The sequence below is a fragment of the Protopterus annectens genome, chromosome 3.part1 (assembly GCF_019279795.1).
Source record: "Protopterus annectens isolate FY-2018-M chromosome 3.part1, PAN1.0, whole genome shotgun sequence".
In the NCBI taxonomy this organism is placed as follows: domain Eukaryota; kingdom Metazoa; phylum Chordata; order Ceratodontiformes; family Protopteridae; genus Protopterus; species Protopterus annectens.
In genome coordinates, this window is record NC_056732.1 from 1,564,160,703 (window position 1) to 1,564,178,609 (window position 17,907).

Consider the following 17,907-nt stretch of genomic DNA (forward strand, 5'->3'; position numbering starts at 1 on the left):
TCTTCTCATGGGGGAGGTTGGATTCAATGACTGCTCCCAGTTTGCAATCACTTGTGAACTTGGTTATCCAGAGGCCTTTGACATTGGCTTTGTCCTCTGAGAAGTAGATGCCAAAGAGAAGCAGGCATGGCACATAGTCATGAGGTAAGCCACTGGTGACTGGCCTCTGTGAATGTGGCCTCACCAATATTGGGTATTATCTGTGAGTCAGTTAGCTATCTAGTGTGTTATAAAGGGGTTTATGCATAAGTTTGTTGAAAATGTCAAAGTGGGGTATTTATTTATTTTATTTGTTTATTACAGTTTGATGACCGGGACAGTCCACTGGGCTTGGAAGAACGTGGTTTCATTGGAGGCCCAGAGAGAAAAGCTCCACAGGATACAGACAATTTTACAACAGTTATACAAAAGGAAATAAAGTAGTAGAACAGTGAAAAATACAGAAATAATACACAATTTGCTAACAAAAAGACATAACATTTCTAATCCTAGGTAATGATTTACAAAAGTGAGATTCATGTAGTGTAAACGTATTAAAAGTACATAAAGACATTTCAGATGAAAAAAACGTAAGTAAAACATTTATGTACAGATAAAAAAAAACAAGCTTTTTTTTTTTGAGAAATATGAGGAGAGATCAGAGAGAAGAAGGTGAGGTGGGAGAGGTAAAAGGTGGTATATAGTGGAAAAAGGGAGTGGGTTGGGGGAAGTTTATGATGTATAGGGTAGGAGAGAAAGTAGAGGCAAAGGGTAAGAGAGCACAGTGATCGAAGGTTGAGGTATATAGTGCATGGGAGATGGTGTTAAAGAGTTTCATCATCTTCTTTTGGCTGTTCCTGCTAGGGGTTGCCACAGCAAATCACCTGTTTCCATTTCTTCCTGTCCTCTGCATCTTGCTCTGTCACACCAACCACCTGCATGTCCTCTCTTACCACATCCATAAACCTTATCTTAGGCCTTCCTCTTTTCCTGTTACCTGGTAGCTTCATCCTTAGCATATTTTTCCCAATATACTCAGCATCTCTCCTCAGCACATGTCCAAACCAAAGTAATCTTGCCTCTCTGGCTTTGTCTCCAAACCTTCCAACCTGGGCTGACCCTCTAATATACTTATTCCTAATCCTGTCCAACCTCATCTCACCAGTGCAAATTTTAACATCTTTAACTCAGCCACATCCAGCTCAAACTCCTGCCTTTTTGTCAATGCCACTGTCTCCAACCCATATAACATAGCTGGTCTCACTACCCTCTTGTAGACCTTCCCTTTCACTCTTACAGGTACTCGTCTGTCACAAATCACTCCTGATATTCTTCTCCACCCACTCCATCCTGCCTGTACTCTCTTTTTCACCTCTCTTCCACACTCACTGTTACTCTGAACTATTGACCCTAAGTATTTAAACTCATCCACCTGTGCCACCTCTACTCCTTGTATCCTCACCATTCCTCTATCCTCTATCCTCCCTCTCATTCACACACATATTCTGTCCTAGTCCTGCTGACCTTCATTCCTCTTCTCTCTAGAGCATATATCCATCTCTCCAGGGTCTCCTCCTCCTGTTCCCTACTCTCACTACAGATCACAATGTCATCTGCAAACATCATAGTCTATGGGGATTCCTGTCTGATCTCGTCTGTCGACCTGTCCATCTCACTGCAAATAAGAAAGGGCTCAGAGCTGATCCTTAATGTAACCCCACCTCCACCTTAAACGCATCCATCACTCCCACCGCAGACCTCACCGCTGTCACACTACCCTCGTACATATCCTGTACCACTCTTACATACTTCTCTGACACTCTTAACTTCCTCATACAATACCACAACTCCTCTCTAGGCACCCTGTCATATGCCTTCTCTAAGTCTACAAAACCACAATGCAACTCCTTCTGACATTCTCTGTACTTCTCCATCGACACTCTCAGAGCAAACATCGCATCTGTAGTGCTCTTTTCCAGCATGAAACCATACTGCTGATCACTAATCATCACGTCCCTTCTTAACCTAGCTTCCACTATTCTTTCCCATAACTTCATGCTGTGACTGATCAGTTTAATCCCTCTGTAGTTATACAGCTCTGCACATCACCCTTATTCTTAAAAATCGGTACCAAAACACTTTTTCTCCATTCCTCAGGCATCCTCTCACTTTCTAAAATTTTATTAAACAAATCTGGTTAAAAACTCCACTGCCATTTCACCTAAACACCTCCATGCTTCCACAGGTATGTCATCTGGGCCAACGGCCTTTCCATTCTTCATTCTCTTCATAGCTATCGTTACTTCCTCCTTGCTAATCCATTGTACTTCATGATTAGCAACCATCTCTCCCTCTCATTCACTTCATTCATCAACCCCTCAAAGTACTCTTTCCATCTTCTCAACACACTCTCCTCGCTTGTGAGTATGTTTCCCTCATTATCCAGAGTTTATGTGTATCAACTGCTTTAGCCAGATCAAGGCAGGCAGTATGCACTGCTTTCCCCTCATTCTTTGCCTTAGTAACCTTTTCAAAGACATCCACCAGGTTCAATAAACATGACCTTCCTTTGACAAAGCCAAACTGGGATGGATCCAGTATCTGGAGGTCTCCTATGTCCATTTTAACAATTTCTTTGACAATTTTTTCCATGGCTTTGCAAATAAGACTAGTCAAACTAATGGGTCTGTAGCTTCCAGTGTCTGTTGAAGGTCCTCTCTTATGAAGAGAGATGACTGTTGCATCCTACATTCACGTGCCATAAAGCCTGTTTTAAGACTGTTAAATACTGACTGACGGAATCTGGATAAGTCATATTTTAGACTGTTCAGAAAACATCTTAGGATGTTATCAGGATGTTATCAGGATCCACTGTGGACCCACTCTGGAGAATATTCTGTAGATATCTGTGCCATTACCAAGACATGGATTAAATCTGCAGAAAGTACTCCAGCAGTGCAAGGCTTCAGTGTCTCCCACATTGTTAGACCATCAGTTGCACATCATCATCATCACCCTCTTTTTCCCATTTTCTATGTGGTGTTGGGGTGTTGTGTCAACTATTTATCTCTCTCTCTCAATTGAATGCAACTCTCCTACCTTCTTCAACACTCATGCCTGACTGTCACAGGTCTTCTCTCACAAAATCCATCCAACTCTTTTCCCAATGCTCTCATTTCCTTTTGCCTTCTTCCTGCCTGTTCCAAATGTTCTTCACCAGACTGTCTGCACGCACAGCTGCACAGACAGGAACAAAAGGTGGAGCAGCCTCAATCTATATTAGCAACATGCATAAATCTGCACTGGTTAAACAGGAAGATGCCCTGGAATTTATGCATGAGGAAATCACCACAGGCAAAGTCCCATACTGTACCCTAACATGTTACAGGTTGCCCTCTATGTCCCAAGAACTTCATAGCTCATACCTAGATGTACTGGATGCACTCATCATTAAACCAAATACCCTACTCATGGGAGACTTTAACTACCCCTCTATAGATCTGGAAACATACTCTGCCTCATATTCGCAGACACAATGATTCCTGAATATTATTAATACAAATAACCTTGAGCAAATAGTGCGCACACCCACCAGAGGTTCAAACATGCCGGATCTGGTACTCACCAATATGGGAGAATTCTGCACCCCCCACAAGTGTCACATCCTCACTTGTGACATCAGACTACAAAGCTGTCTCCTTCGAAATAAAAATTAACATGGTAACCCCAGCAAACCCACTAACAGTTAATGACTTTGCTTTGGAAAACTACACCCTATTAAGCAATAGCTTATGAAAAATTCAATGCCTCTCCCAACTATGAGTTCACAACAACCTATGCGGAATTGTTCACAGAGACCCTGTACAACCACGTAAATTGTTGTGTAGGGGCTGCTGTACATACTAGAAGTAAGCCTAAAACAAACCACATTAGTGAAATCCTAATCTTAATGGGATATATAACAAAAGGAAAAAAGTCATGGCTAAAATTAGGAAGAGTAACTCCCATAATAATAGGAGCTCTCTAATTAAACTAAATTAAAACTTAGAGGACTAATTAAGTCCAACAGGCCAATTACGAGGTTAAGATAGTCTCATAGTCTAAAGACAACCACAAGACCTTCTACAGCTATGTCCAGAAACTCAAAGGCAGCTCACATCAGTGTCCCAAACTGGTGGTCAATGGTGCCACCTTTACTGAGCACAATGACATGGCAAATTTGCTGGCTGACAAATTCAACTCAAATGTCACCCCTCATTTCCCCCACCTCCTTCCATTAAATACCTACTAGTATAACCCTTCCCCAACTATTAACGGGGAGCAGGTACTGGTTGTGTTTGGTAAGGCCAAAAATACAGCTTCAATGAGCCCCAACAATATCCAAGGATGTCTTCTAAATTCCTAAATAGCTGGAAACATGACCCATCAGGACTCAAAACAGGATCTGTACTATGAGAATGGAGGACTGCAGCTGTTAACCCACATCACAAGGGTTGAGCATCAACTGACCCTGGAAACTTGACCTATTCTGACTAGTCTAATATGCAAAGCCATGGAACAAATCTACATGGAATTGATCAACAAAGAAATAGGCAACCTTCAGACACTGGACCCAACCCAGTCTGGCTTTGTGAAGATCATGCCTATTAAACCTGGTGGAGTTCTCTGAAAATGTCATCAGGGCAAAGGATGAGGGGAAAATGATGCATGCCACCTACCCGGACCTGGCTAAGGAGTTCAATACAATACTCAGGCATAGATGAAAAACTCTCTGAACACCATCAGAATCACTAGATCCAGATATTTAAATTTTACAGCATGATTCCTATGCATCTTTGTTTTTCTGTGGTGGGTATATTTATAATGTCTGGATAAATAATACTTAATGACCAAATTTTACTGAGTCTCTTCTGTTTTCCTAATATTATGGCAAATTACTTTTTTGCATTGACGATAATTTTATTGACAATGCGAAAATTCTAAATCTGCAAGAATTGTTTTGTTTTTGATTGTTTGATATACAGGAAAATGAAGGTCCTCTTGTAAATATAATAACAACATAAAGCTGATATTAGGGAGATTATGAGGTAGAACATTGATAAACAGGGAGAATAGTAGGGGACTCCCTGCTGAGCCTTGTGACACTTATTTTGTAATCCTCTCCGTTTCTGAATAGGAATTGCTAAGATATACTACAAAGGTCCTGTTGTTGAGGTAGCATTGGAACCACTGCACTATTTTGTGTTAAAAGCTTTTACTCAGTTGTTGAAGAACTATTTGTTTCAAAAGTATATTTGAAGTCCAGGAAAATAAAATAATTCTTACGAGCAGTTCATTTTCCATTTTAGTAAGTGTATATACATATATTTATATATATATATATATATATATATATATATATATATATATATATATATATATATATATATATATATATATATATATATATATACACATATAGATAGATAGCAGTTACAGAACTTTAGTTGGGGTGAAAACATTGCTCTTTGTCAGTGGTTATGTCATTTTCCTGCATACACTCTGGTGTTTATCTGCAGGACAAGTGTTAGTGATAGGACAGTAGTCACTGACAGCAGTGAAAGAAAACTTTGGGAGGGGAAAATGAATGACTGTTTAAAACTGGGTTGAACAGACATCAAGGTTAAGTGTGAGATAGAACCTATGTCTTAGGGAAATAGTTTAGAATAGTATTGTCCTCTGTTAGTACTGTGGGGTATAATATGCAAAAATCTGGATTTTAATGGTACTCTGGTTTATCTAAAAGCTCCCACGTGACATTTTTTTAAAAGGCTTTATAACAGAGTGATATGGAGGGCATAAATTAGTAGGAATGGGAAGGGATTGTTATCTAATATCTTTGATGTGGCTGGGTTTATACAGGGTTATTATATTACTGATATTAGTTATTTTGTGCTATATCTTTGAGGCATGTTTTGAAAATATTTTATTCATGCCCATGTTTCTTATGGCTTGCAGTGATTATAGACAGATCTTTTTAGTCTTGAGGATATTTATTCTGCCTTTTTGTTCTTTGCCTCTGGAACTTTTTTAATTTATTTTGGTTGTTAGTGTGACTTTTCAAATGTAAGCAAACTGTATCATAGCTCTTCATTTGCTTTTTAAGTCACTGGTTAGCCAGCATACGGTGTTACTGTAGGCCATCAGTTTTATGAGGTAGAACAGCCAATCCTGAATGGGTGTCAGAATTTTATAGGTGGTTGAGATAGGTAGTCTTGGGTATGTCGCAAAGTTTTATGAGCTTGGGTGGCACTTCTCCCATTTGAATTTCCAGGTGGTAAGATTTGAACAATGGTAACTCACTGATGTCATAAGAATATGTAATACTGATCATTTATCCAATATGTTTGGAATAAATGTGCACAGGGTTGTAGTTTTGCCTTTTGAGGGATGAGGCCTCTTCCTTAATCCTTATCTAACAAGTTAAGTAAGATAAGCCACTCATTGTTCAGAATCTGTTTAGTTGTTATTCTAGCTGACTTTTCCCATAAATATTTAGGCCACCTACTACTCATAGGCTCATAAGTTCATAGGTGTTTACTAGGCTAACGACCACAAGGGCCTTTTTAAGCCTAGCCATGCATCCCAAATATCTGACAAGTTCTGATACCCTTGATAAGTGTAAGCATGAGCCTGGGAGATGAACCATTTACATGTTACCTGTGTCCATTAGAGACATAGGTGCCAAGCCAGGGATGAATTTCTAGTTTCCTATTCAATTGTCCAAGTTGTACTTGAATTGGGTTAGGGAGGAACTCTGCTTCACATGGATGGGGAGCTCCTTCCATAAACTATTACTATTAGTTTATTTCTGATTATTTTGGAAAGAAGAGTGTTAAGGGTTTCTTGTTTATGGGTGATAGATGATTGGGGGGGGGGTTATGCTGTGGCAAGGAGGTGTTTTGTGTTTCTACAAATGTGACCTCTACTAGAGTTTAGTTTGGAGTGCTATCATGTGTCATTGTTAATAGCAGTTAATTTTGGGTTGAGGTTAGCATCTTTGTCAGCTAATTTTATTATGTCACTCCAACTGTTTCCTGGCCAGTTATCTGTATAATTTAGATATTTCTTGGTAATGCTGGGATATACCCAGCTGTCTTCCTTTAACAATATTCTATTAAAGATATACGTTTAAGATTGTAGACTACAAGTCATCCCTTAGAATGTGCCCATTTGTTATTTAGGCTTCCAGTCTTCATATATGCCACAAGAAGTCCATTGTTTTTTTTTTTTCAAATGTGATGAAATCATGCTTTGAAACTTTTTTTTGTGTCAGGCTTATGGGATTTAAATAAGAGTGGTCTAAAATAGGTTTGTGTAAATCAGATGGGAACGCCAGGATTCCATACACTTTGTTGTCATAATGACCGTGAATAGCAGTATGAGACAGACAATTATATTCATTTTGTTGGGGGGGGGGGTCAAACAATTGAACTGTTTTGTGGATAAATGTAGTGAACAGTAGTGAAGATAAGGCTAGGACTGGTTGATAAAGGAATGAAAGGGTGTACCAATGTCATACCATCATACAACTATAAGCAAGTGTACACAGAAGACTGACATGCTTTAGCGGCATCTTTCTAAACCCTGCAACCAATCACTAGGGACCAAGGGTAGTGAGGAGGGGGCAGGTTTGAATTTACATTGTTATCCTTGTTTTCCATAATGACTGCTTTCACACTAGTCAGTCAGCCAGTGACACACGCACACACGTGCGCGCACACACACACACACACACACACACACACACACACACACACACACACACACACACACACACACACTCACACACACACACACACACACACACACACACACACACACACACACACACACACACACACACTTTTACACAAAATCTGCAGTTGGCACTCATTTAGTGCGGCACTGAGCTCACACTGTCATGTGGAGCAGTGGTTAGCTTGTACAGTACATTCTTTATGTTGCACTGTTTTTTGTTTATGCCTTTTACAGTCTAAGGTTTGCCTCACTGTTCTGCAGTAAGACTTCAGTTATTAACTTTATGTATCACTGAGTTGTCTAAGAGCAGCAATCACAATACATGCATAATATAGGTCTGCACAGACTACATCTGCATAAACATTTACTCACAATGCTACTCAGGGCCTCAAAACAATGAGTTAGATCTATATACATATCTACACACACACACACACACACACACATAAATATATATATATATATATATATATATATATATATATATACATATACATATATATATATTATGGTTTCTTTCATAATCTCGAAATACTGAAATCTCGAATTTCAGTATCTCGAAATGATAAAGACAAATCCACAAAACACCAACAGCCCAAAACTGTGAAATTTGAAATCCCGAACACACAGCATACACCACACCACACATACATCACAATACCCACAGTACAAAACAAAAAAATACACAAAAACATAACACCACACATCCATAAATCTACACTACAAATAAACAGGGGAGCAAGCCCCCCTGGATGCCCATGTGGGGGGCTGCACTCTCCACACACACCCCTACTGATTATATACTAACTCCGAGATCGCACAAACATAAAAAGAAAGTAATCTCACACCCAGACATTCTACAGTCTCTCACACACACACACACACACACACACACACACACACACACACACACACACATACAAACACCAACATATCCAACACTTACACACTCATACTTTCACCTGCCTAACCTAACACACACGTTCAACTTACAAACACACTCAAACTCCCACCCAAAACCCTTACAAAACACTCACCTTAAATTCCACCTAAATCCACACACGACACCGGACACCATCCACACAAAACACCACACGTAACGTACTGTAAGGCCATAACTGCAAATTCGAGATATTCGAATTCGGGATTATGCACTTTCGCTATTTTAAAAATTTGCCTTTATGGTTTTAAGATACTGAAATTCTAGATTTCAGTATTTCGAGATTATAAAGGGGAGCCATACATACATATATATATATATATATATATATATATATATATATATATGTATGTAGATATATATGTGCGTGTTTTTCTGTGTGCTTGTGTGCATCTGTTTATACTTATACATATTTGTTGCTGTTAAAGAATTATGCAACAAACCAAATACTCACCAATAGCACAGTGCCTTCAGGGCACACACAACCATCATAAAGCTCTGAACATGTGCCATTTTTGTCAATGGTGTCACACGTATGCAGACAAGAGTGAAAAGCATAAATCAGATTGTTGGGGCAATAGGTAACCTCTGGACAGCTTAGATCTGTGCATTTCCAAACACCATCTTCACAAGTGCTGAAAGAACATAACACAGCTATTAAGTACATAATCAGGGAACATCAAATTCTAATATATTTACACAGTGTGATCACTGTCATACATTTCTTCAATTAGTCTGATAATAAACCAGTATTTAGCAGCATCAGTTTGTAATAATTAACTTAAAAATTCATCATCAAAATCATAATTAAATTAAAAAAATCATAATTAATATAAAGCTTTGTATTTAACTATAAACATTTAACAAATGACAATAACACAGCTGTGAACATATCTGACTCGTTTTGCAGAATAGTGTACAGTTTCTTTCAGCCATCTAGCTTCCCTCAGCAGCACTACACCATGCTTATCTATTACATACATAATTAAGTTCACCATATCCCTGATTTCTCGTTATAAAACCTGTCATTTGTTTAATAGGTTTGTCACTCATTTAACTTAGTTTGGAGTCTTCATCATGTGGAACTATTTCAGCTTCTGTGGGAGCATTTTATATGGCTGTTGTTATTGTGCAAACTGTTAAGAAATCTAGAGATATGCAAGTCTTGTCAGGATAAATTAATGCAAATCAGATTCACAAGTACAAGAATTTTGTTTAAAAGGCAAAAGCAGACTGAGATTAAGCAGTGAGAAGTTTTCAGTTACAGATTAGAGACTGCAGATCTAAATCCATCAGAATCATAACTGCTCAAGACATACTGCCACTACTTTTCATCATGACTGCTGCTTTCCAAAATGCTTTGAACGAGTGTTGTCACGTGGCAGAGAAATTCAATGAAATCAACCTATCCTGTACAAGAATTGGAAACAGGCCATAGGGCGATTTCATCAAACATCTCCTACCACCTCATATGAACTTATTAATGGAAGGAAACCCATGGCCTCCTGGGCCTAGCTAAGTGTTTCAGTTAGCCACTGTGATGGTGATGCTGTTACCATATTACACCTACCTAGTCTCATCATCCATCTTCCTTAGTCACTGCTGAATATGTCAGTAACCCTACTTTTTACCACTATATCTGGCAATGTGGCCTAAGTCCATATCAAACTCTCTGTGACACACATCTTCCCTAAACTCATGTCTTTTATCCCTCTCCAGCTGGCTGACATATCCACCTTCAGTCCTTCGTGTGTAATTCTACACTTCACACAACCCTGTGACAGCCCTCCCACCTACCTTGTCTTCCAGTCCTTATATGTCAAGCTGTTTAAGCTTCTCCTTTTGTTCCAGTTTGATTCTCTCCTGTTACCATTGTGGTAACATTTAATTGAACACATCATAACAGCATGATATGCATTTCTCTGTATGTTCATCAGAACTGGGTATACACTAAACTTCAAATTAGAAACAGAGAAAGAAACGGAACATTTCATTCCAAAATAATAACTAGAAACTTCTTGCTTTTATACACTCTCCTGAAATGTAAGATGTTCTCATTTCCCTTAATTCACATTTAAAGAAATTTTGAAATGCATATTTAAAGACGTTTGGAATAGTAATATATACTTGAATTTTTTGCATTTTTTGAATTGAAATTTTTGCCTGCATGTGGATTACTTTGTATTATTTATCGCACCATTTACTTAAAACTGTCTTAATCTACAGAAAAGTATAAACAATAATAAGTAAATAAGTAAGAATGATTTACATCCTCAACAAATGCTGTTTTCTCCTAATTGTGCATTTGATTTAGTAGAGAAATCAGAGAAGACCAGTGCTGAGTATTTAGTGCTGTTAAAGGTCCTTGCTTCAAAGGAAAGTCTGTGAATTTGGTTCAGTTAGGTAAAGTTCCTTATTCAGGGAAGAAAACAAGTCAGTTTATTCAACACATTTTAATATATTGAATAAATTGTCATCAGTATGGGGTTTTTTTCTGTATGATTTATTGTAAATGTTATTTTGATAACAGTTTGTTTTGCTGCAAATATGATTTCTTAACTGTTGTATGTAAAATTTATAAACTCACTGTGGAGCTTTTCTCCCTGGGTCTCCACTGAAAATGAGTCAAAAGCTCAGTTGGACTAACCCTGTCAACAAATGTAAAATAAATAAATAATAAATAAATAAAATATTATGAAAAGACAGCTTGCTGACAGAGGGTGCCACCAGTGTGCTGGAGGAATAACTAGATGTTGAGAGAGCCTCTAGTAGCTATTTGACCAATCTTCTTCCTTTGTAAGAGGGTGCACAGGTCTGCTGCAGTTTTACCCCCCAGCAGAAAATGGGGGCTAATTAATGTCAGATGATTCCTACCTAAAATAGTACAAGTAGTCAAGCTATTCTGGAAAGAACATGGGGTGTCATGTGGGTGTAGCCTTCAATTGGCAGATTCTATGTCAAATGACAGAGTAGCAAAAATGGAAAATTCATACCACCTGCCGTATGACAGTCCAAGTAGCTGCCTGCTAACTCTCCCTTCAACTTTTAGCCAGTTCCTGTATTCACTTTTGAATGACTAATGGTGAAAAAGAATGAAAGGGTCAATATGCAGAGCTGCAAATGCTGAAACCTGAGGTCAACATGGTTTCTGCGCTCCATCAAAAAGAATTAAAAAATAATTTTATGTCACATCCATAATATATATTGGCCTAAAACTTCTTACAAAGCTATGACCTATGTCAGAAATAACACAGATGTACATAGAAGTCTCTCTTAAAAATCTAGATCACACTGCAATAAAGAAAAAAAGATAAATATGTAACTATTAGGATAGCTGCCTTTGCAGGCCATTTTACACCTAGCCAATTCCCCTTTCAAAGGTGACAATCAACCCATTTACCTTGTGTCTGTGAGGTAAAAACTTTAACCATTATGCCAAACACCCAACCTGCAAATTTGAGCCATTGTGGTAAGCAAATGTGTCAAGTATCTTAAAACAAAGGGAGAAAAAAAAAATTCTTAAGAACTGAATTCAAGTTGCAGTAAATCTTGGGGGAAATTATTTCAAGAAATATAGAATAACAAAGATTGCAACTGCAAAAAAATCTACTAACCAATAATATAATAAAGACAATGTGTTGCAACATTAAGAACAATAAGCAACAAATATATGAATAATTTATATGACTGAATTAGACTACAAAAATCAATATGCATTGTTTATAATACACACACACACACACACACACACACACACACATATACATGCACACACATTTCCACATATGAAAAAAATATCAGTCAATCAGTATTGTGAATAGTATTAGTAGTGTTATGTTATAAATAGTATACACTGTATTACAGTTGCACTAGTTACGCAGCTAAAACTTGGACTCTTATTGAAAAAGTGGCTTTTTTTAGTCATGCTACACAGTTAGAGCAGTATGACTGGCAGTGCTGATTTCTTAATTCATAGGTTCATAGAGTAGTACTAAGCTAACAGCCCTTACGAGCCATTTTAAGCCTAGCCAATTATCCCTTGTAAGACTCAAACCCTGCATCTTGTGCTTGCAAGGCAAACAGCTAAACCATTAGGCCACCCTCCCAACCCCTTAACATATCATTCATCCATCCATGTATATGCTTCATTGATATGGGTTAGTTTCTTGAGTAACTATAATGAGTAGCTGTTTACGTGTTTTATCCATATGTTCATGAGAAAACAGACCTTGGGTAGTTCTTTGATTGTTAACTGATAAACAGCTGTTGATTAGTCATTTAGTCAAATTCAACTCTTTGTGACCTCAAGCACTTTAACAAGCCAGGCCCCTCAGTTAAAAACTGCATCTTTAGGTTCCTGGACATTCATATTCGTTACTTCAGTAATTCTCTCCCTCAGTCTAACCTTTGTCATCCCCTTCTTCTTTTCTCTTTGATCTTTCCCATCATCTGAGTCTTCTCTAGTGAATCCCGTCTTTGCATATTATGGCCAAAGTATCTGAATTTTAGTTTTCCAAGCAGGTCTTTTCATTGAACAGTCTGGACTTATTTCCTTAAGTATTAACCAGTTTCATTTTCTTGCAGTCCATGGAATTTTCAAACTTAACAGCACCACAGTTCAAATATGTCAACGTTCCAATGCATAGCTTATAGTGCAGCTCTCATAGCTATATGTTACTTCTGGGAAAACCACAGCTGTGGCTGCACAGACCCTGGGTGACAATGTAATATCTTTGTTCTTTAGAATGTTATCCAGATTTGCCATAGCTTTCCTTCCATAAATGCAAACAACTTTTAATTTCATACCTGTAATCACCATCTGCACAGATCTTTGAACCCAGGGAAATTAAATATGTTCACTTCTTCCCCATTTATTTTCAAAGAACTGACAGGGCCAGATTTTTATGTTCAGCAACAGGGCAGCTTTTGTACTTTCCATTTTCACCTTCATGAATAGTCTCTTCACTTTCAGCAATTAGAGTAGTATTCTACATAGCTAAACTTGTTCATATTTCTTCAAAAAATTCTAATTCCAGTGTCTGATTCTGGTACATCTACATATCTAAGCATCTTCATGTTTCTCCCCAAAATTCTGATTCTGGCATCAGATTCTAGTATCACCTACATATCTACGTTTGCTCATATTTCTCCCAAAAGTTCTGTTTCCGGCATCTGAATCATCAAACCCAGCATTTCAAACTATACATTTGACATATAAACTGAATAAATAGAGTGACAATATACAGCCATGTTATATTCTTTCTCAATCATGAATCATTCAGTAATTTCATATTTGGCTTTAACTGTTATTTTGTGCCCTATTAAAAAAATTGACAGGAGGTGAATAAGGTGATTAAATGGACAGAGGCAGTCAGTAATTTGTACCCTAAATAAATCAAATTTGTGGGTCGCATTTGGGTTGCATGGCTAGGTTTATAAGGGTCTATATCACAAAATCGAACTAACATAAGTTTGAACGTCGTAATTTCGAACCCTAAAGTCCAAAACCCAACAATAACGTAAACACAGAACAGCGATTTTTTTCCCAGGGAAAAATATCGCTGTTCTGTAAAAAAAAAAAAATTAAACCTTAAACTTCTGGGGGGCTTCGCCACCCACACCCCCAACATGGGGGGCTCTGCCCCCCACACCCCTCCTACTTAAATATACCAACTCCGAGATTGCACCACAGTGGAGGAAATAGCAAAGCCCCGAAAACGGCCCACCGATTTTTTTTCCCTGGGAAAAAAAAATCGATGTGCTGTGGCTTCGCTATTTTTGAATTTCACACATTAGGGTTCGATATTACAATGTTCTAACTTATTTTAGTTCGACGTTGTGATACAGACCTGTTTATAAGGACCCTAGTGGCTGTTAGCCAAGTATACACCGGTGAATCTATGAATATCACAAATCCACTGTCAGAAAACACACTTTAATATAGCAAAGCTTTTGGTTAAACAGCCTTCCTCAATGCTAAAACAGAATGCATCATGATACAATACATTTAAATAAGAGCCAGAAAGGTAACATGTGACCACAAGCCAACAAATCACATTATACCATTAATTAAAACCCTTTTAAAATAACTTCCTCTACTAAAATCGTCCTTAAAGGTGCAGCTACAGATTTTGCTGTTGTATTTTAACAAGCACAGGCCTAATGCTGATTAAATTATGTATACCAGGTTCTGAATCTGCATGAAGCCTGATAATCCACTCATATTCTTTATTCTCAAGATGATTATTTAAATCGCCTCCTATAGGCCCTTTCTGTACAATATCTATCACTTTAAACTTAAAACTATGATCTACACCTTCTTCTTCTTCTTTCGGCTTTTCCCAGTCACGGGTTGCCAAAGCGGATCATCTGTCTGCTCATGATTGGCAGTGGAGTTTTACAGTGTCGAGTTGCCAGCCCAGCGCCCAACCTTCCACAGAAGATACACACTCGCACACACTCACACCCAGGGCCAATTTAGAGTGTCCAATCCCCCTACTGCATGTCTTTGGGATGTGGGAGGAAACCGGAGCACGCAGAGGAAACCCACGCGACCACAGGGAGGACATACAGACTCCGCACAGAAGGCACCCCAGCTAAGAATCAAACCAGAGAACCTCTTGCTGTGAGGTAGCAACGCTAACCGCTGCACCACCGTGTTCACCCAAAACTATGATCTACACCATTATGCATAATATGCTTAAACAATGCATTATTTTGATCTTTTCTCCTTATCTCTGACTTATGTTCTGTAATGCGTTCTTTTAATTTTCTTGTAGTCTTCCCTATTTAAAATGAATCACATTTTACACAGGTAGCAAGATAAATCATATTAACACTATTGCAAGTAGCAATACAATTAAAATTAAACTGCTTATTAGACATTGGGTGAACAAATTTATCACTATCATGCTTAACTTTTAGTTATGTACTCACCATAACTTCAGATGTTTGGGATCCATCTCGCCTACATTCTGACTGATGGGTTCGGAGCCGATCCCTCGGCTCCGACTCGGCACGCTTATGCCAAAGAGTGAAGTCTCTTATTGGCTGAGCTTACTATATCCCAGGATGCACCACTACCAGTCCCCCAGATCTAGTTTGTCCGCATACATGCACACATGCACGCTCTGATTATATAACATCGTCAGATGAACAAGATAAAAAAAGTAGAACTCAAACCGTTCAATCTCTTCTGATCTCCAAGGCAGGGGGAAGGAGGGTGGATAGAATGTGCGAGATGGATCCCAAACATCTGAAGTTATGGTGAGTACATAACTAAAAGATGTTATGTGATCCTATCTCGCCTACATTCTGACTGATGGGACAGCGTCCCTAGCACCTGAATCCTGGGTGGCTCACTGGAAAACACTCCTGAGTACCGTGGAACCAAATGATGCTCGTCCTTTAGATGCCACATCCAATTTATAGTGGGAAATGAAAGTGTGCGGATTGGACCAAGTAGCCGCAGCACAAATCTCCGATATAGCGAGCTTGGAATGAAAAGCTATAGAAGTAGCCATAGCTCTGGTAGAGTGAGCTTTGATAGATGTTGTAAGTTGCTTATTCGAAGAAGAATAAGCCTGAGTTATGCAATCTCTAATCCATTTGGAGATAGTAGCTTTTGTGATGGTTTTACCCAATTTATTGTCTGAGAAGGACACAAACAACTGGTCTGACTTACGAAGTTGCTGAGTCCTGTCTAAATAGAAGCAATTGCCTGTGAACATCCCATTTATGGAGAGTGTATTCTGCTTCATTGGAGAATTTTGGGAAGAAAACTGGTAGCTCTAGAGACTGTTGGAGACAGAGATTAGAACAGACCTTTGGGACAAAGGATGGATTAGGCCTAAGTGATACTCTATCCTTGTGGAAAATCAAGTACGGTGGTTTAATAGACAGGGCTTGAAGCTCTGAAACTCTTCTTGCAGAAGTAATTGCAACTAAGAAGGCAGTTTTCCAAGACAGATATTTTAACTCACATGTAGCAGCCGGTTCGAAAGGGGAAGATGTCAATGCACTAAGCACTAAATCTAGATCCCACGGAGGGCAGGATGAAAAACTGGGGTCTTAACAGACCCGCACCTTTAATGAAAGTTTTGCATAGTCTGCTGCTCATCAATGGAGGATCCATGGACTCGTGAAATTTAGAGATAGCCGCTAGTTGGACTTTAATAGTAGAGACAGAAGATCCTTGATTAAACAGGGATGTTAAGAATTTCAAAACCTCTGGGATAGGAGCAGTGATAGGGTCTAAGCCCCTGAGTTGAGCCCAGATAGCAAACCTCTTCCACTTACTGAGGTACAATTTCTTAGTGGTGGGTTTGTGGGCCGAAGATAAAATGTGAATAACTTCCGAGTCTAATGTGTGACTTCTGACTAAAGTCGGAAGTGGAGGAGCCAAGCTGTCAACTTCAAGGAGTGAAGGGACTGGTGCTGTTGTCCCGACTGATGAATTAACAGGTCCGAATTAGGTCTAAAGTCCACGGATCGTCCACCGCATGTTTCTTCAGGTAAGGAAACCATACCTGACGAGGCCAGTATGGGGCAATCAGTATCATTGCGGACCCCAATTGAGAAGCTTTTTGAATGACTTTGGAGAGAAGTGGAATCGGAGGAAAGGCATAAAGTAGCCCTGTTGGCCAAGGTTGTGCTAGAGCATCCATAGCTGGTACTCCCTGATGTGGAGTCAAGGAGAAGAACCTTTTGCACTTGGTGTTTAGTGGAGTTGCAAATAGGTCGCAGCACGGCGTCCCCCATCTCCGGAAAACCTGATCTGCTACTGTTTTGTTTAAGGACCACTCGTGGGGAGAGAGAATTGTCCTGCTTAATCTGTCTGCCAGTATATTCGATTTCCCGCGAATGTGGGTCGCTACCAAGAACGGCTGGTAGCTACCGCCCATTCCCACACCCTCATGGCCTCTCTGCAAAGGGGTAAGATCTGGTCCCTCCTTGCTTGTTTAGGTACCAGACCACCGACATGTTGTCTGTGTGGATGGCGATTATGCCCTGAGGGAGAAACCTGTGTAAGGCCTGTAGGGATAGAAGTACCGCCCTCATCTCCAATACATTGATGTGGAGAAGAGTTTCGTCTGGAAGCCAGAATCCCTGAACTAACCTGCCCAGACAATGCCCCCCCCACCCTGTCTGGGAGGCATCTGTCGTCAGGGTGACCACTGGAGAGGGAATAACAAAAGGACTTCCTTGAT

At 39.1% G+C, this 17,907-nt stretch overlaps 1 protein-coding gene across 1 annotated transcript in view; it reads right to left on the bottom strand.

Annotated features, from left to right (window-relative positions):
* The window catches only part of LOC122797804 (SCO-spondin-like), a 4,708,783-nt gene that overhangs the window by 4,073,874 nt on the left and 617,002 nt on the right, over positions 1 to 17,907 (bottom strand). Inside the window, exon 20 of the mRNA XM_044066325.1 lies at positions 9,153 to 9,333. Coding sequence (XP_043922260.1) covers positions 9,153 to 9,333 — 181 coding nt within the window. The remainder of the gene's footprint in view (positions 1 to 9,152; positions 9,334 to 17,907) is intronic.